Consider the following 20058-nt stretch of genomic DNA (forward strand, 5'->3'; position numbering starts at 1 on the left):
ACGACAGACAGATACAGATATCTCCATATATGGGAATATATGGAGAAACGGATAGTACTTGGGAGAGTTGCGTCAATGAGGGGGCAGAAACAGCAGCGGTCACACCGGTTCACGTAAACCCGAAATAGTGACAAACGCTCCTCCTAGACTCCAGTGCATTCCGTAAACCTCCGGTTCAGGGCTGAACGGACGTGACCCAACTCTCCTTATATGGCTCTGGTACTTGGAAGGCCAGCCTATGGCATCAGTAATATGACGTCGTGTGGGGAATCTCCATATATGGGCATACAAGGGATTATTAGCCTTAACACTGTAAGATGTTAGCTTTAATCAATAGAGTACAGAAGTCCTGACGTCACTCGTTCATGCCCTGGTTCGTAAAGTAATTTCGCTATGGAGAATAACATTGGGTCATCTTAGAATAGGCTCTATGCACAGCAGCCATATTGTGAAGAAATTCACAGGTGTTACCAATGATACTAATGAAGGCTCTGTTCCATTCTGTTCAAACAGAGTCAGGGTGCTCATGGTTCCAAGAGGGGGTTCGAAATGGCCTCTTACGGGTGTGTAACTCTGAGAGTGTTCAAATGGACAGACAGATAGATAGATAGATATCTCCATATATGGGTATAAAAGGGTGACAGACAAACGGATAGAATGATATCTCCATATGATATGTGCATTAAAGGGACACAGACAGACATATACAGAGATCTCAGTATATGGACATTACATGGTCTCCATATAAGGGCGTGAAACAGGACGCTGACATCAGTGTGATGCTATACTCGGTCAGCGCTACAGCCAGTATATTAGGCGTTACTGTACACCAGAACAGACCGTGTACAGTGTTAGGTGTCTAGCGGACACTCTCGTCCAGAGGAACATTACTTTAGCGCGAGATCGGAATAAGTGAGAATGGGCTCTAAAGAGAAACCAAGGTAAGTAATCGCAAAATAGATTGCAGAGAGAACAGCGTAGTGGAGTGATTCTCACCCAGTTGAATATGCATTAGCCCACAGCAGTGGTTCTCAAACTTTTCATGTTTTGTTCCAGGGACCCTCAGAAGCAATGATTTGAGTTTAAAAGCTTTACACACATTTTCACGATTTTTCAAAAATAGCAGATCTACAAGCTCATAGCGCGGCACTCGGTGCCGCGCTATGAGCTTGTATATCTGCTATTTTTGACTAGCCAAAGTATAAAACAATGGTTTAGGACTTAAACCATTGCAACCACTTAAACTTTAAGTGGTTGCACAGATGCGTTCCCGGTTGTAACGGGTTAAGAGTTCACATTTGGACCCCCTGTGGTCCCCGGGGACCTCACATTGACAACCAGAGGGGTGTATATTGTCAAAAAAACAACAACAACTAAGATACCAGTCTTTATTTTAAACGTTCAACAACTTAACAAGGAGAAATGTATCGACCGCCGTTTGCTTTCTTGTTTCCGTTGTTTCGACAGGCATGACTCCTATGGCAATCAGTATCCTGGCCAAGGAGCTCCCCCTGGTGGACCCTACCCCAACCAGCAGCCAGGAATGTACCCCCAGCAACAAGCGGTGAGAGAGAGAGAGAGAACATTTTGTACGCTTGTTGTGTTCTTGCTGTGCTGGTGCTGTGTGTTCTCCTCTTCCCACGAGCAGCAAACAGCCCCGCAGCCTCCTCTCTTGATTTGGACACGTTTCACTGCTTTCTAAATGGCATTCCAAATTCCCCCCCCAAAAAAACGTTGGATATCTTGTTGATTGCTGCGTCATTAGTCTGGCTTTGAGCCCCTCTCTCCGTATCATTATGGTTGATTATGTAATGATGATTAGAGCCAGATCGATGTGCCAGGCCGTTCTTTTTGCGGCAATTATGCAGGCGATTTATTTTAAACCACTTGCGACCCGATTTCCCTATTTTTGGGCATGTCGTCATCGGAAATTGTCTATTTTCCAATTACTATTATTGGCCGTTTTTTGAGTAGGGTTAGAGCAGCACTATGTAACTTTTTTTTTATGAATAACATGGACATTTTGTCCAATCTGTATGGTAGGGTATGTTAATGCAATATAACCTTATACAATTGTAGTGGTTGTATTTTGTCTCCCTGCTCTTCTATTGAGACATTTAGATCGTGTCAAAGGTCATGTCTCACCTAGACACAGGATCTGACATGAATTTTGACCCGAGGGTGAATATTCAATTTATCCCCTGAGCAAGCAGGAACTTGCACAGGAAACCGGGTTCATAGTTCAAGTTACATAGTGCAGCTAAAAGTGGTTATATACATAAATAAAACGTTCAATTAATTGAAAAAATAAATGTTGAAAAACATTTTTTTTTTCTTTTCTTTTTTTTTGGCTAGTGTAAGTTACAGGTATGGTGTGTGATATCAAATGTGAGTTTACCATAATCACAGTAATCCTTAAAGAGGTGGTGCCATGGTTTTGCACTTTTTCTGTTTTTCATGTGTCTATGAGGTTGATAGAACTTTTGTATGGTGTTTTATGTCTTCTCTGACTATTTGGAGTTTCTTCCTGGAGGCTGAAACCTTGAGGGTCAAACGAGCCAATAGAGAAACAGCGCTTTAGTGACATAGTAAAAACATACCCTCCCCCTCATTATCATAACACAACAGGTGTGGGCATGAGGAGGAGGAGGGACTAGGACAGGTGGGTGGTGCAAAGGTGGTGGAGGAGGTGCTAAGGTGAGAACCAGGTATACTTAATGAACTGGAGGCGTGTCCACATAAAAACATAATTTTAACAATTTCTGTACACTTTTTGAAAAAAATCTTCCTCCTAGTATAACCATAATACCTGATGATTATGTTTTAGGGGGGGGGGGATCACGGTGCCCCGCCTTTAACCCATTGCATGCCAATCACGTAGATCTACGTGAACCTATTTAAAGCCGCCACGTGCCAATCGCGTAGATCTGCGTGAAGTGAAAAAAAATTCAAAATAAAAGTTTTTTTTTTTTTTTTTTTGGGTCCAATTTGACCCAAAGACCAAGGATATATGATTTATCGAAGATATAGGGGTCTATCCACTTCCTTTTTAACTTAAAACTTAAAAAATATTCATCTCTGCTCCTAAGTACTTTTTTGTTTTTCAATGAAAAATCTCTGGCACTGGCTAGAAATTTTCAGAAATAATCTCTGGCAGTTAAAGGGTTAATCATATTCCATCATATTCAAGGGCTTTTGGAGAGAAATGAAACAGTCTCCATAGAGCCCTGCAGACGGGGAGGTGTGTGTCTGTGTCCAGCTGACGCTCGTTGACGCTCGTTAATGTTACAGTTTCTGCACTCATTTAAGAATGTTCCTTTTGGTCCTAAAAAACTGCAAAAACTATCAATTAATGAATTAATCGATCATTTGCCTCCCTAGTTCCCGAATTGAGAGGGTTAAGCAATGATAGTTGATGAATAACACTTGAGTGTTTATGTGTCCCCGACAGAACTACAAGAGACCCGCAGACGGAGGCTACGGACCCCCCGCCAAGCGCCACGAGGGGGACATGTACAACGTCCCCTACAGCGGCCAGCAGCAGCAGCAGCCGGGGGGCCCCCAGTCCTCCGGGGGTCCCCAGGGTCCCCAGCAGGACATGTACAACCAGTACAACGCCTACCCCGGACCCGGAGGAGGAGTGGACCGCCGGGGGGGTCCGCCGCCGGGCGGCCCACAGAACCAGTTCCCCGGATTCCCCTTTGGCCGGGAGCGGGGACCCCCGGGGTCCTCTGCGGGACCCAACCCCCAGGGGTCCCCCATGAACCCCCAGATGATGTCTAGTCCCATGGCTTCAGGTAAGGCCCTGTCACAAATGTCACACGAGGCCCTGTCACAAAACAGTGTTGCCAGATACTGTGAGAGAAACAAGCAACCCGGTCTAGGAAAACCAGCCCAAAAGAAGCCACTATGGGGCCACATGAGCACTTTAACATGTACATCAGCTATTTGAAAATAGCAGATCTACAAGCTTACAACGCGTCGCGATGCGACACGTTGTGAGCTTGTAGATCGGCTATTTTCAAATAAAATCTTGCGGGGAAATTCTAATAAGCAGATCTGGCAACCCTGGTCACAAATATCACATTGATCGCAAATTATTTGAGATAATTGCAGTTATTGCTTTGCTTAAAGGGATAGTTCACCCAAAATATTTTTTTCTATTGATTAGTCACCCAATAGTCCATATTCACATGGCGGCCATTTTGGAATTTAACATTGCGTTGCTGTGGCAACTGGGATGGCAACTGGGGTGGCATTTCATTGACTTAATGGCAATATGGCCGCCGTGTGAATATGGTCTATGGAGACTTCGATTCATTTTTTAGTTTTTGGCGAATTCCTAAGCCAATAATTTGTTGACCAATAATTTGTAGGCAGCGGTTCCGGTAGGAGACACAGAGGAGACTCTTTGTGTCTCCTACCGGAACCGCTGCCGGTCATCACATTATTGGCTTAGGAATGCGACAAAAACATAATATCCATGAATTCAAGTCTCTATGGGGTGACTAATCGAGAAAAAAAGTCATTTTGGGGGTGAACTATCCCTTTAAGTTAATTGTCATACTGTATCTGCCCTGTGCAATTTTTGTTTAGAAAGCGTAAAAGTTAAACTCAATTTTTATTTCTATGTTTTAACGTTCAAAACCCAAAACATAAATTAAATCGAAAAAAAACGTAATTATTTACACGACAATGAATCGACAAGTAAAAATGTCCTTGTTTTTTCACCTTCAGGTCCCGACGGGCCGCAGGGCCCCATGTGGCAGAGCCGCAACGAGATGGGGGGCTACCCCAACTACCCCGGCCGCCAGGGCCCCCCCGGGCCGGGCCAGGGCCCCCCCGGCGGCTACCACGGCATGAACCGCTCCGAGGAGATGATGCCGTCGGACCAGCGCATGAGCGAGGGCGGTCCGTGGCCGGGCCACGTCAACCAGCGGCAGCCCCCCTACGTTCCGGGAGCCTCGGGCCCGCCCATGTCCCGGCCGCTGCCTTCCAACTACCAGAACGCACAGAACCACATTCCACAGGTAAACCAGGTTGTTGTAGTTCACTATGAATCTGAGAAAATAACAAATAATAGACTTGAATTGTATTTTTTAACCCATTGAGACCTGGAACTGTGTCATTTTTAGATTTGAGCTAAAAAGCATTATTTTACACTTTGGGCTATTCAAAAATAGCAGATCTACAAGCTCATAGCGCGGCACCGAGTGCCGCGCTATGAGCTTGTAGATCTGCTATTTTTGAAAAATCGTGAAAATGTGTGCAAATCTTTCAATATATATATTTTTAAAGGGAACATTTTTAACTCAAATCTTTGCTTCTGGGGGGTCCCTGGAACAACATATTTTTATGGGGGTCCGCGGCCAAATACATATCATTTTGGGGGTCCTTGACATGAAAAAGATTGAGCACCACTGATATAGAAACATACGTTTTTCAGAAAACTGTTGGGATTTAGGAGACGTGTAGAATCGGCTTCAGGTCTCAATGGGTTAAAGGAAATTCAAAACTAAAACAAAGCTTTACAATAAAAAGATGCCCAACTGAAACTGTATTGTTTACAAAACCAACAATCATAGAGAAAATGACCTTAGTCTTTATCTATATATCAAACATAAGCCTAGTGTTTTGAGTGGATATGAAATCTATCTTCCTTTTTTCTTTTTTCTCTGCGTGCCAGTTTTAAAGGAGTAGTTCCCCCCAAAAATGACTTATTTTATATCAATTACGCAGCCTGTGAAGCCTTGAATTCATGAATTTTTTTGTCGCATTCCTAAGCTAATCATTTGATGACCGGTGGAAAGATGCTAATGTATCCGGTAGGAGACTCAAAAGAGTCTCTTTGAGTCTCCTACCGGAAACGCAGCTGGTCAGGAAATGATTGGCTCATGAATGTGACAAAAACGAAACAATCTCCATGAATTCAATGCTTCATGGGGTGTGTGATTGATAGAAAATAAATAAGTAATTTTTTGGGTGAACTACTCCTTTAACTGTGACTACATTTCTAATGCTATGTTTTACAATAGTAGACTTTGAATCAAGCTTGTAGATCGGCTATTTTTGGCAAAGAGATTTGGTGCGGACAGAAAAAAAGCGGTCCAAGCACCGAGCCACCTAGGTTCCAATTTACTAAGCTTAGAGTGTTTAAGTGGCTAAAAACAAAAATAAAACGTTCAAATTGAAAGCACAAACTCAAAGAATATATGAATAAAAATGAACGACAAAATTCCAAACCCCTTGCAGGTATCGAGCCCGGCGCCCATGCCGCGGCCCATGGAGAGCAGGACGTCTCCCAGCAAGTCGTCGCCCTACATGCACCCGTCGGGCATCAAGATGCAGAAGGCGGGGCCGCCCGTGCCCGCCTCCCACATAGGCCACGCCCCCGTCCAGCCGCCCCTCATCCGGCGGGACGTCAGCTTCCCCCCCGGCTCGGTGGAGGCGTCGCAGCCCCACCTCAAGCCCCGCCGGAGGCTCACCATGAAAGATATCGGTAATGGAAAAGTCCTTTATTTACATTTTTGAGTGGTGCCAGCCACTCCTACACTTGACTGTGTGTGTCCGTCTGTCCGTTTGAGCACGGCCTCAACAGCTGCAGCTGATTGCAACACAAGGATGCAACCAGTTACACTAATTCAAAGGCACCACTCTCTTCACACAGGGTGTGATTTTTCAATTATATTTACGTCTAATCCACTACAGCTCAGAGGAAAATATTCAGTGGAGGGGAAAAGTACTCAAATGTTTTACTTAAAGGTAGGGTAAGTGATTTGCGTTGGTTAAAATAATTGTTAAATAGCTCTATATTCTGATAGTACTCATTGCTATAGAGTGTTTGTTCAGTAAAAGGAAACCTCTTTATTAAACAGAAAATGCATTTTTGTTTCAGTTTCATATCCAGTTTTATCCAACCAGGACAGAGAACTAAATCAGGATACAGATTAAACAAGTGAAATTGGAAGTGATGACACTAAGAAATGAGCAGGAAAAATTGGAACTGGAACACTATACAAATTAAGCTTAAAAATGGGTACTTTCTCCTGATTGGCTGAGATTTTGACACCTACCGAAAAATGTATTTTCTGTTTATTAAAGAGCTGGAGAGACAGGGAGACTCCTGATACTGAACAAACACTCCATAGCAATGATTATTATCAGAATATAGTGCTTTAACCTTTTAACAAAATACTTTTTGTTTTAACCAAAAAATATCACTTACCCTACCTTTTAAGTATAAGTGTCAATACTGCAATGTAAGAAGTACTGTTACAAGTAAAAGTCCGGAATTCAAAATGTACTTGAGTAAAAGTACAAAAGTATTGGTATCAAAATGTACTTAAAGTACCAAAAGTGAAAGTACTAAAATGTTTGAAAATAGCCTATAGGTATAAAATAGGGCTAAAGTGGTTAATGTATGTTTTATAATGTAATCATTTATATCTGCAAAGTAACGAGTAACTAAAGTGTTCAAATAATTGCAGTGGAGTAAAAGTACAATATTGAAAATTGGAAATACTCAAGTCAAGTAAAAAATACCTCGAAATTGTACTGAAGTACAGTACTCGAGTAAATGTACTTAGTTACTTTACACCATTGCCCCCCCCCCCTCATTCATCCATTCATTCTTCTGTTCTTCCGCGTTCACACAGGCACGCCGGAGGCCTGGAGAGTCATGATGTCTCTAAAGTCAGGTCTGCTGGCGGAGAGCACCTGGGCCCTGGACACCATTAATATTCTGCTGTACGATGACTCCAGCATCTCCACCTTCAACCTCTGCCAGGTATGGCTTTGCATTTATGGCTTCTTAATTAACCCTTTAAGACAGGGAACGCATCTGTGTCATTTTAAGATTTCTTTGGCTGTATAAAAATGGCAATAGCTATCTACAAGCTATGAGCTTGTAGATCTGCTATTTTTTTAGAAAAATCATGAACATTTTTGCAAATCTTTCATATACATTTTTAACTCAAATCTTTTCTCCTGGGGGTCCCTGGAACAGAATATTTTTAGATGGGAGGGGGTCCGCGGTCAAATACATATTATTTTGGGGGTCCTTGACATGAAAAAAGTTTGAAAACCATTGATAGTATAGCAATTAGCAACATAAGTAAAAAAAAAAAAAAACATTTTTTTTAGGAAAAAAGTACTCGGAAGACATTTGTGAAATCCCCAGAAGCAAAGATTTGAGTTAAAAACTTTCGCTTTAAAAAAGTATATATATATATATATATATTCAAAATAAAGATTAGCACACATTTTCACGATTTATAGCGCGGCACTCGGTGCCGCGCTATGAGCTTGTAGATCTGATATTTTTGAATGGCCAAAGAAATCTTAAAATGACACATGCGTTCCCTTCCCGGCCTTAAAGGGTTAATTGACTGCCAGAGTTGAAACATTGTCTCCGGTCACCCTTGCCCAGCGAAAATGGCGATTCCACTGTACCTTTTGAAAAATCATGGAATATTCTCCCGTCACCGCCGTCCTCACGGAGATCGGCTCATTACACGCACGGGGGCCGTTTGAATGTGGCTTGTTTTGTGAAAAACACTCAGAAAACAACAGAAATCCGAGATTAAAAAAAAAAATCACACCCCGTGTGAAGGAAGCGGCGCCTTTGGGGCGGGGCTTAACTCATTTCAGTTCGTCCCTATTGGTGGTCTGAGTCCACTTACCAAATTTGTACTTGGTAGCATGCTGCAAACTGGAATAATGGCTGTTTAAAGCCCAGCCAATGGGCAGATAGAGGGGGCGGGGCTTAAGTAATTACAGTTCGTTCCTATTGGTGGTTTTAGTCCATGTACAAAATTTGTACTCTGTAGCATGCTGCGAACTTGAGTTATGGCTGTTTAAAGGCCAGCCAATGGGAAGACAGAGGGGGCGGGGCTTCAGCAATTCAAGCTCGTCCCTATTGGTGGTCCAAGTCCACATACCAAATTTGGACTTGGTGGCATGCTGCAAACTGGAGTTATAGCTGTTTAAAATCCCGTGCTCATCCCGTGCTCATACGGGCGGACGGACATAACATACGCTGGGGGTCCCTGGACCCCTCTTTGATAAGCAGTGGCACGTGTGGCCAATGAGAGGAGAGATGGCATAGGCAATCTCCAAGTCCGTGTGTGTGTGTGTGCGTGTGTTTGTATGTGTTGCTGCTTTGCCGTGCTCATCCCGTGCTCATACGGACGGACGGACGGACGGACGGACGGACATACGGACAAAGTCAAGTGTAGAGCGGTTGGCACCGCTAAAAAAAACAAAACACCACTTCGCGTATATCTACGCGACTGGCACGTGGCGGCTTTAAATAGGTTCGCGTAGATATACGCGTTTGGCACTCAATGTTTTAATGGGTTAAAATAACATAAAATATAATGGCAGATATAAAAAAAAAATGTTTTTAACCCTTTCAAATCCATGTATATATATATATATTTTTTTAAAGGGAACATTTTTGACTCAAATCTTTGCTTCTGGGGGTCCCTGGAACAACACATGTTGAACCGTGCAGACGCCCCACGTGTTAACATCGTGCTTTGTGTTTTAACGTCCAAAAGCTGCCTGGCTTCCTGGAGCTGGTGGTGGAGTACTTCCGGCGGTGTCTGATCGAGATCTTCGGCATCCTGAAGGAGTACGAGGTGGGCGACCCCGGCCAGCGGACCCTCATCGACCCCAACGCGGCCGAGGACGTGGACGACGACTTCCCCATGCCCCCCGACCTGCTGGACGACCCCGACACGGACGAAGAGGAGGAGGAGGACGAAGACGAAGCCAAATCGAATCCGCCGCCGCCTCCTCCGCCGCTATCGTCGTCGTCCTCGATGCTAGTCCAGGTGTGTTAATGTGTTTCCGTGTAGTGTGGGGATGACGCAATGACGCTGTGATTGCGTGTGTTCACGTCTGCAATAGTGCAGGCAGGAAGGGTTGCCAGATCTGCTTATTATGATTTCCCCCGCAAGATTTTATTTGAAAATAGCCGATCTACAAGCTCACAACGCGTCGCGATGCGACGCGTTGTGAGCTTGTAGATCTGCTATTTTCAATTAGCTGATGTATGTGTTAAAGTGCGCTTGCGGCCCATAGTCGCTTCTTTTGGGCTGGTTTTCCTAGGCCTGGTTGCTTGTTTCTCTCACATAATCTGGCAACACTGAGTGCAGGGTACTGTAATGATACTGTGAACCGATTAGTTCAAACGTTTCCCTCGATTACAATGAATGAGTGATACAGAATGGGAAAATGACTGATCTACAAGCTCAGCTATGAGCTTGTAGATTTGCTACTTTTGCTGTTTTTGGAGAGCAAAGTATAATATGTGCCTTAAAGGTGTAGTTCACCCCAAAAAATGACTTATTTTCTATCAGTTACACACCCCATGAAGCATTGAATTCATGGAGATTTTTTAGTTTTTGTCCCATTCCTGAGCCAATAATTTGATGACCGGCGGCCTCTCTGGTAGGAGACACAAAAGAGTCTCCTACCGGATACATTAGCATATATCCTCCGCCAGAAATGTTCTGGGTGAACTACTCCTTTAAGTGGTTAATTCTGCTAATATTGATTTACTCAATTTTAAAAGTTTTACGTTGATCCATTGATATTATACAAAATACTGGAAAGTACTGTTCCTGAAGAAACGGTGTGGGATCGCTAAGAATCCCACCTATTTATATGACATATTGTGATGTCACGTGAAGCTTGACCAATCCGAAAACGGGCGGAATAATAATAACTAGTGAAGATAACATTAGTGTTAATGTTATCGCTAAGAATGTTGATAGTATCACACTAGAAAGTACTGTTCCTGATTCATTCTGTATTTATATTACATATTGTGATGTCACATGAAGCTTTACCAATCCAAAAACGGGCGGAATAACTAGTGAAGATAACATTAGTGTGATCGCTAAAGCGATCCCACAATGATCGCTAAAGCGATCCCACAATAAAATACAAATACGTAGTTTTTTTTGGACAGGGCTGGATACAGTTTCTCAGGTCTATACTCGTCGTATAATGTCGTTCATGTGTAATTTGTAGTGTGTAATGTTTTTTTTATTACTATCTATCCAGGTGAAGCAGGAAGAGGAGGATGAGGAAGAGGAGGCTGCGGACAAGGCCAAGTCGGTTCCTCCTCCATCCAAGGAGGAGGAGGAGGAGAGGAAAGGAGAGCCCGCCTCCTCGGCCTCCCTCAAGGAGCCCGCCTCCTCGGGTTCGACCCAGGAGGCCGCCGCCGCAACCGCCGTCCCCCCTGTTGAAAAACCCAAACAGGCCAGCAAGTTTGATAAGCTCCCCATCAAGGTAAAGAAATACCATATAAAGAGCACTTTAGCGGTGATCATCTACTTAACCCATTAAGGCCTGAGGCGATTCTTAAAAATGTTTTCTAAATCCTAACAGTTTTTTGAAAAAAATTAAAAAAAAAACATTTTTTCGAGATTTAAAAAAAATAGCAGATCTACAAGCTCATAGCGCGGCACTCGGTGCCGCGCTATGAGCTTGTAGATCTGCTATTGGATCTGCTTGTAGATCTGCTATTGGATCTGCTATTATGAATAGCCAAAGAAATCTAAAGTGACACAGATGCGTTCCAGGTCTTAATAGGTTAAGGAAAAATTGTCAAATCACAGCTTTACAAAATGTTGCAGAATAGCGCAGTAACAGTTCCTTGTTTAAATATTTTTTTAATTTATGCTCTGAACCGTTTTTAGTGTTTTATGTAATTGAATGTACCTGATGCTCGTTGTTTGTCATGTTTTGTGTGTCCAAGGACCACAATGGAATTGACTCACTTCCGTTGGTGGTCCTTAGACACACTAAACTCAACATCTGACTATTGTTTTTCTATCCGCTTTCTGTCAGTGAGAAGCATGTATGCCACGTTTCTTTTTAAGATTTCTTTGGCTATTTAAATAGCAGATCTACAAGCTCATAGTGCGGCACCGAGTGCCGCGCTATGAGCTTGTAGATCTGCTATTTTTCTAAAATCGTGAACATTTGTGCACATTTTGAATATATAGTTTTTAAAGCGAACATTTGTAACTTAAATCTTTGCTTCTGGGGATTCTACAACTGTCGACAAAAAACTAGTTTTCTGAAAAAATCCGTGGTGCTCAAAACCTTTTTCATGTCAAGGACCCCCAAAAGGATATGTATTTGGTCGCGGACCCCCTCCATCTGAAAATATATTGTTCCAGGGACTCAAAGATTTGAGTTAAAAATGTTGTTTCAAACAATATATGTATTCAAAGATCTTTTTACAATGGCAGATCTACACGCTCACGGATCTCACGCTATGAGTTTGTAGATCTGCTATTTTCAAATGATGGTTAACTCATTCACTGCCAGAATTATTTCTGGCCGCGTTTGAACACTGCCAATATTTTTCGTTGAAAAAAAAAAAGTACTCAGGAGCCGAGATACAGCATTTTTAAGTTTTAAGTTAACAAGGAAGTGGATGGGAGTCTATATCTTCGAAAAATCATATCTCCTTGGTCTTTGGGTCAAAAAAAAAAAAAAAAAAAAAGAAATATATATATATATATATATATATATATATATATATATATTTTTTAAAGGTCGTTTTAGTCGTTCTTGGCAGGCATGGCTTATGGACAGAAGTCGTTTTAGTCGTTCTAGGCAGGGAATGAGTTAAAGTGGGTACACACAAATGATGGTTAAAGTGGATACACACAGATGATGGTTAAAGTGGATACACACAGATGATGGTTAAAGTGGGTACACACAGATGCGTTCCCGGATTGAATGGTTAAACGTAACTTCTAATCGATTCAAATCTCGTTCAAATCCCAGGTGGTGCGGAAGAAGAACCCGTTCCTGGGCAGCCACTCGTCCAAACTGGGCCAGAGGCAGAGCTTCGACAGCGGTCTGATCCACTGGAGCATCGGCGGCGGCGACACCACGGAACACATCCAGACCCACTTCGAGAGCCGCAAACACCTCCTCAAGGCCCGGAAACGAACGCCGCCGGCGGCCGGCGAGAGCCGCAAGAACGCCTCGAACGCACGCGAGACGGTAAGGCTTTGTTTGAAATGTTTGTTATTATTACATGATCGACCGATTGCAATTATTTGACATCGTCGCGGTTATTTTTTTTGCATGATCCGTTTTTCATTCATCTTTATTAAGTAATCCGTTCAAAAATGATGGAAGTAGCCGTTCTACAAACTCACAACGCGTTGCTCCACTATTTTTGAATGTTTTTGGAAGTATAACGTTATTCAAATTTGACCTGTTTTGGCCATAAGTACATTATTTATTTTGATTATTGGTACCGGACATTGTCAGTCATTTCTTTGTGTTTTATTTCTGCCCTGTTCTGTTTGAAATAAATAGAAATTTAAATTCTGTTTGTCTTCAATGCCAAACACACAATTAAAGGAGTAGTTTACCCAGAAAATGGCTTATTTTCTATCAATTGCACACCCCACGAAGCCTTGAATATATGGGGTTCCTTAGCATTCCTAAGCCAATAATTTGATTACCAGCAGAAAGATGCTAATGTATCCGGTAGGAGACACAACGTACACTCTTTGAGTCTCCTACAGGAAATGCACCCGGTCATCAAATTATTGTCTCAGGAATGCGTCAAAAACCAAAAAATCTCTATGAATTCAAGGCTTCATGGGGTGTGTAATTGATAGAAAATAAGTCCTTTTTCGGGTGAACTACTCCTTTTAAATCATCAAACCCAAGTATTCACATGACAACTAACCAACAAAAATGTCACGATCGCAACAGGCCTCCGAGGCGACGACGGAAAACCCAGAGCGAGGAGGAGGAGGAGGCAAGGCAACGAGAGACGAGCCCCGGCAACAACAACAACAGTCGTCGTCGTCATCGTCTTCTAATTCGGAAACGCCAAAGTCGTCGTCGTCATCCTCCGACAAAGCGCCCGCTCTCTCCACCCTATTGGCCACGCCGGTGGTGGTCGCCACCATCGACGACGTCCTGTCGGCGCGCCCCGGCTCGGTGACGGAGGAGGCGGTGCGCGGCGGCCCCGACGAGCAGAGGCAGGGGAGCGCCGCCGGCAAGTTCCACCTGTTCGGCATCGACCCCAGCAGCGGCGGCCGGCGGCGCCGCCACGTCAAGATCCTGGAGGACGAGCCGCACAGCAAGGACGAGACGCCGCTCAGCGTGCTGACGGACTGGCAGGACTCGCTGGCGCGCCGCTGCGTCTGCGTGTCCAACATCGTGCGGAGCCTCTCCTTCGTGCCGGGCAACGACCAGGAGATGTCCAAGCACCCCGGGCTGCTGCTGCTGCTGGGCCGCCTGGTTCTGCTGCACCACAGGTGTGTGTTGTTAGGGAGGGCCAATTTGCCATTATGCTCTTTTTTGGAATAATCGAGAAGCGTTTTTTTTGCTTTGTTTTGTTTTTAAGCGGTGCTAGGCTAAGCAGTTTTTGCACTTTTATGTTTACTTCACACTTTGTTCTTCACACTGGATGTGAATTTCTTTTATACAAAATAATTGGTAAATGGATTAGTCTGAAGTTTAAAGGGATAGTTCACTCCCAAAAAGACTTTTTTTCCATCGATTAGTCACCCCATGGAGACTTGAATTCATGGATATTTTTTTGGGTAGTTTTTGTTGCATTCCAAGTCAACAATTTGATGACCGGCAGCGGTTCCGGTAGGAGACACAAAGAGTGTCCTTTGTGTCTCCTACCGGAACCGCTGCCTACCGGTCCGCTGGTCATCAAATTGTTGGCTTAGGAATGTGACAAAAGACAACAGAATGCGACAAAACAATGGGGTGACTAATCGATAGGAAAAAAAAAAAATTGTGGGTGAACTATCTCTTTAACCCATTTAGACCTGAGGCCGATTCTAAAAACGCCTTCTAAAACCTAACCTAAGATTTCTGAAAATGTTCAAATTCTTACAAAAAAAATGTATACAACATGATGTTGCTATATGTATAGCAACAACTAATGAGACACAGAGGTGGCTCCCAGATTCAAAGTTATAACAACGTATAGGTGGCAGCAGGTCTAAATGGGTTAATACGTTGTTGTACAACATTGTTGCACATTGCCGATCTATTGCTATTTTCATGATTTGTTTCTCATATAGAAAATGAAATGGTTACATAACACTTTCAACCCCTCCCCCTCAAAAAAATCAATTCAAAGTTCAATTATCGACTCTTTTTTTTAATAATCTCTATTATATCAATTAGTCTGATTTAACCGATTCCCCCCCCCCCCCTCTCCCCCCCCCCCGCAGGCATCCCGAGCGCAAGCAGGCGCCCGTCACCTACGAGAAGGAGGACGAGGAGGACGAGGGCGTGAGCTGCGAGCGCGACGAGTGGTGGTGGGACTGCCTGGAGGTGCTGCGGGAGAACTGCCTCGTCACCCTCGCCAACATCTCGGGCCAGCTGGACCTCAGCGTCTACCCCGAGAGCATCTGCCTCCCTCTGCTCGACGGCCTCCTCCACTGGGCCGTGTGCCCCTCGGCCGAGGCCCTGGACCCCTTCCCCACGCTGGGCCCCCACGGCTCGCTCTCCCCCCAGAGACTGGTCCTGGAGACCCTCAGCAAGCTCAGCATCCAGGACGACAACGTGGACCTCATCCTGGCCACGCCGCCCTTCAGCCGCATGGAGAAGCTCTACGGCGCGCTGGTGCGCCTCGTCGGCGAGCGCAAGGTGGCCGTGTGCCGCGAGATGGCGGTGGTGCTGCTCGCCAACCTGGCGCGCGGCGACGGGCTGGCGGCGCGCGCCATCGCCGTGCAGAAGGCCAGCGTGGGCAACCTGCTGGGCTTCCTGGAGGACAGCCTGGCGGCCACGCAGTACCAGCAGAGCCAGCAGGGCTCGCTGCTGCTGCAAGGCGGCGCTGGCGGCGGCGGCGTGGGGCCGGAGCCCACCAGCGTGGACATGATGCGGCGGGCGGCGCGGGCCCTGCACGCCCTGGCCAAGGTGGAGGAGAACCGCTCGGAGTTCACGCTGTACGAGTCGCGGCTGCTCGACATCTCGGTGTCGCCCCTCATGAACTCGCTGGTGTCCCACGTGATCTGTGACGTACTCTTTCTCATCGGCCGGTCATGACGGCCGCTGGGGGTTTCTTTCCGTTGACCCCCCGCCGCCACCCCCCCCCCCCTTCTCCCGCCTCCCCTTCTTCTTCTCTCCCCCTTCCCCCCTCCCTTCTTTCGTTTGTGTGTCTGTTGCGTGTGAGTGAAGAGACTGAGAGGAAATAAAAACTTTTTTTTTTGTTTTGTTTTTTTATTTATGCAAAATCACCTCGGATTCCACTGTCTCTGTTTAAGCCCTGCTTCCCACCTGAAAGGAAGGAATATCATGAAGTCGCTCGCTGTGGATTTTAAAATCGTCCGGTGTGGGGGGGGGACGAAAAGAAACGGAACGATAAATCGGGACCCGGGTTTTTAAGGAGAGAGTGCGCTGCCCCCTGCGGAGAAAAAAAAAGGACACCTATTTTTTTTTCCTTTCTTTTTTTAATGAAAAAGAAAAACCTTCAGAAAAAGAAGAAAAAAAAAACAAACATAAAAACTGTAACCAAAGTTGCTGTCTCGTTTACAGTGAATTTGGGGGATAATGTTGTGTGCGCCCCGGTGTCCCCCCCCCCCACCCCCCCTGGTGGTTGAACCGGGGAGTGATTTTTAGGGGGCGAGAAAAAAAAAACAATGTCTTGGTTCATGTTTTTGGAGGCTAAATTAACTAGAAACTCATGGAACTCTGGTGTGGTATAATTGCTGTAAACTTGGAATCTTATATTACTCAGCCCCTTACAAGGAACCAGGCTATTGGCTGTGAACAGATGACGTTGTCACGATGGGGAGGCCTGTGCAGTAGATTGTAGGAAAACTTTTTTTCTTGTACTGTACACCTTTAAAAAGTAAAAAAAAAAAAAAAGAAAAAAAAAACTGTATACATACTGTAATAATACTGTTTCACACTGAGGCTGGCTTGGCAGCGGGGAAAAAAAACTGTAGTTTTTAAAAACTTTCATTTTAGTTAAATGTTCGAGAGAGAAAAAACGGAGAAAAAAAACGAGAAAAAAAAAACAAACAAAAACGGCTTTCCCCCCAAAGTTTAAAACGGAGAAACCTTACAACACCCCGACCTCTTCTTAACTTCCTTGATTGTATGACTTGACCCTTAAATGAAAGAAGTCACCTCGTTTTAGGACAAAACCTCGTTTTTAGGACTCGTCCTTGACTCTTAGATGCAGAAACCAAGCTGCAGTGTATATAATACCATGTACATTACACCTCTCTCTCTCTCTCTTTCTCTCTCCCTTCCTCCCTTTTTTTTCTCCACCTTCCGTTGCTCTTCACCGTTTTTTAAACCTCCGACAAATTTAAAAAGGTCACGTTCAAGTGAAAGTTCACCGCATCGAGGTCGCCGCGCCGTTAAAAAGAAATCCTCGGTTAGCGCAACTCCGAGAGGAGAACAAATGCATTTGTTCTCCTCTCGGAAATGCGCTAACCGAAGCTTTTCCCCGCGTTTGTGATTACTACCCCCCCTCCCTCATCTCTCTTTCCTTTGACCTCCGAGCCCCTCGGCACCACCCACCTCCCCCCTGCTCGTCTACGTCTGGCCACAGGGGTGCGCTGCTGCTCTCCCGTGCAACCCCCACCCTCTCCCCACCCAAACCGAACCCACCAACCAACACACACAAGATCAAGTTTCCGTATCTATCTCCAGTTACAGGTTGTAAGAGAAATATAACGACGACACGACGAAAACAAAAAAGAATCACATCTGCGGCTCCATTTGAACTCTTTGTCAAAAACCACAAGCTATAGACCTTGATGAAGAAACCATTTGATTTTGTTTTTTTTCTTTGTTTTGTTTTAATTTGTTCTTTTTTCTTTTTCTTTTTTTTTCAGTGATGCGGATTCTGCATATTTGTATTTCAGACGATGTAGCTAAAAACCCCTTGATGTAAATTCCTCTTTTTCCTTTTTTTGGCTTAATGAATATCATTTATTCAGTATGAAAATCTTTATACTATATGTTCCACGTGTTAAGAATAAATGTACATGAAATCTTCGTAAGATGTTGGCTGTTGATTTATTCATTATTCCCCTCCTATGTGATGTCTGTATATCGTATCATTTTATTATCTATTGGGGTGTAACGATACATGTTAACTCATTGAGTGCCATTAACGTGTTTCACGTGTTTTAGCGTTATGGTGTTGAGTGCTTTTCTTTTTAGCCCAAGATATCATCATCATCTGAAGATTTGCAGCTCCATCCACTCCTTGTTTAACTTATAACTTAAAAAGGCTGTATCTCGCTTCCTAAGCACTTTTTTTTTACTTAAGAAAAAAAAAAAAAAAAAAGTTGTAATGGCCAGAAATAGATAATAATAATTTGGGCGCTCAATGAGTTAACAGCAATACGATGCGCATCAATGATTTAAAATCGATACAGTAACTATTTAGCGAAAAGATTCTATCTGTGTGAAACGTGTGGATAGTGCAAGATTTCTCTTTTAAGGGAAAAATGTATTATGGATATAAGTAAGTAAACACAGTGACTCTCCGGCAAATACATGGATGTTGTATTTGAACACGTACGGACAAACTCGCACCTTGACATGAACACAGAACACACACATTCATCGATAGACCCAAATGTAGCGATATGGAATGGGAAAGCAATTAAACCCCTCTTCCTTGTCTTAACAAAACGCACAGGTTCTTAGTATCGATACAATCAATTATTTGAATTGAAAACCAATTCTACATAAGTCACACGCCACGGTATGTTGCTGTTTACATATCGATGCAGTTGTATCGTTGGAATTCAAAATCGATGCATTGATACAACTTCTGTATCGTTTCACCCCTACACATGACGTGTGTGTGTGTGTGTGTTTGTCCTTCGCATATCTCAACAACCGTTTGACCGATCGACTTCAAACTCGGCTTGTGTATCGCCATGGACCCGAGGGAGTGCGGCGCCCGGTATGAAGTCGGTCTGATCATTGGTTTTCTACAAATCTGCAGATCACCCGTATATGGAGACATCAAACTGGCCTCCAAGTACTTTGACTATTATGATTACTTCAGGTATTGCACAAGCGAAGGGGCATGCTTTCAGACGGCCATTGCACTAGAACTCGATAAGCTAGAGAGAGAGAGAATATTTCACCCAAGCAATAATCCCGGTCAATGCTGGGTCCCCATAAAAACCTGAACACGCTGATTGACACGTAACAAAGCGACGCGTTGTCAGCGCAACAATCCCGGCAATGCCGGACGAGCTGATTCAATGCTGTGTTCTATTGTTTTGTTTTCCCAGTTGAAAAACCCATTGGAAACGCATCATTTTTGAATTCTTTGGCTATTCAAAAATAGCAGATATACAAGCTCATCTTTTTTTTTTTTAAATCTCAAATTTGAATATATATATTTTTAAAGCGAACATTTGTAACTCTTTGCTTCTGGGGGTCCCTGGAACAACATATTTTGAGGTGGGGGTCCGTGGCCAAATAGAAAAATATAATTTCGGCGGTCCTTGGCATGAAAAGGTTCGAGAACCACATAAGCAACATCATTTATTTTAGGATTTAGAAGGAACACCAAAATGCTCGCCCCCAAAACTCAGTCGCCTCGGGTCTTAACCGGCGAAAACAAAGAAAATCCCTGACTTTGGCATTCACCACATCCATGTGGTGTTTGTGCTGAGTGTGTTGATATTTACACATTATGCACACACACACACACACGTTGACACACGGGGCCTTTACATTATCGAATGCACCGCCGCGGTTCCCATTATTCTACAATCACTTCCATCTGAACCCCAAGACACAGCATCTCCCTCTGCCTCCTGATGGATCATGCATGCTGAGATTATCGACATCCATATCGCTGTTGTCGGGCAGAGACCTCTTATCTCCATATTCTAACTTTTTGTGCAAAAGCATCAAAAGTAGCAGAGCCACAAGCAGTGTTGCCAGATTCTGTGAGAGAAACAAGCAACCAGGTCTAGGAAAACCAGCCCAAAAGAAGCGACTATGGGCAACATGAGCACTTAAACATGCACATCGGCTATTTGAAAATAGCAG

General features: G+C 44.1%; 1 protein-coding gene across 1 annotated transcript in view; it reads left to right on the forward strand.

Annotated features, from left to right (window-relative positions):
• arid1ab (AT-rich interactive domain 1Ab) overlaps positions 1-18031 on the forward strand; it is a 132339-nt gene extending 114308 nt beyond the window's left edge. The window contains exons 17-26 of the mRNA XM_084080263.1: positions 1468-1564; positions 3452-3797; positions 4738-5030; positions 6253-6499; positions 7656-7786; positions 9561-9836; positions 11074-11301; positions 12814-13035; positions 13762-14312; positions 15249-18031. Of these exons, the coding sequence (XP_083936389.1) occupies positions 1468-1564; positions 3452-3797; positions 4738-5030; positions 6253-6499; positions 7656-7786; positions 9561-9836; positions 11074-11301; positions 12814-13035; positions 13762-14312; positions 15249-16065 (3208 nt within the window). The 3' untranslated portion in view covers positions 16066-18031. The remainder of the gene's footprint in view (positions 1-1467; positions 1565-3451; positions 3798-4737; positions 5031-6252; positions 6500-7655; positions 7787-9560; positions 9837-11073; positions 11302-12813; positions 13036-13761; positions 14313-15248) is intronic.
• The last annotated feature ends 2027 nt before the right edge of the window (positions 18032-20058 follow it).

Source organism: Gymnoscopelus microlampas, assembly GCF_963454915.1.
Source record: "Gymnoscopelus microlampas genome assembly, chromosome: 15".
Classification (NCBI taxonomy): domain Eukaryota; kingdom Metazoa; phylum Chordata; class Actinopteri; order Myctophiformes; family Myctophidae; genus Gymnoscopelus; species Gymnoscopelus microlampas.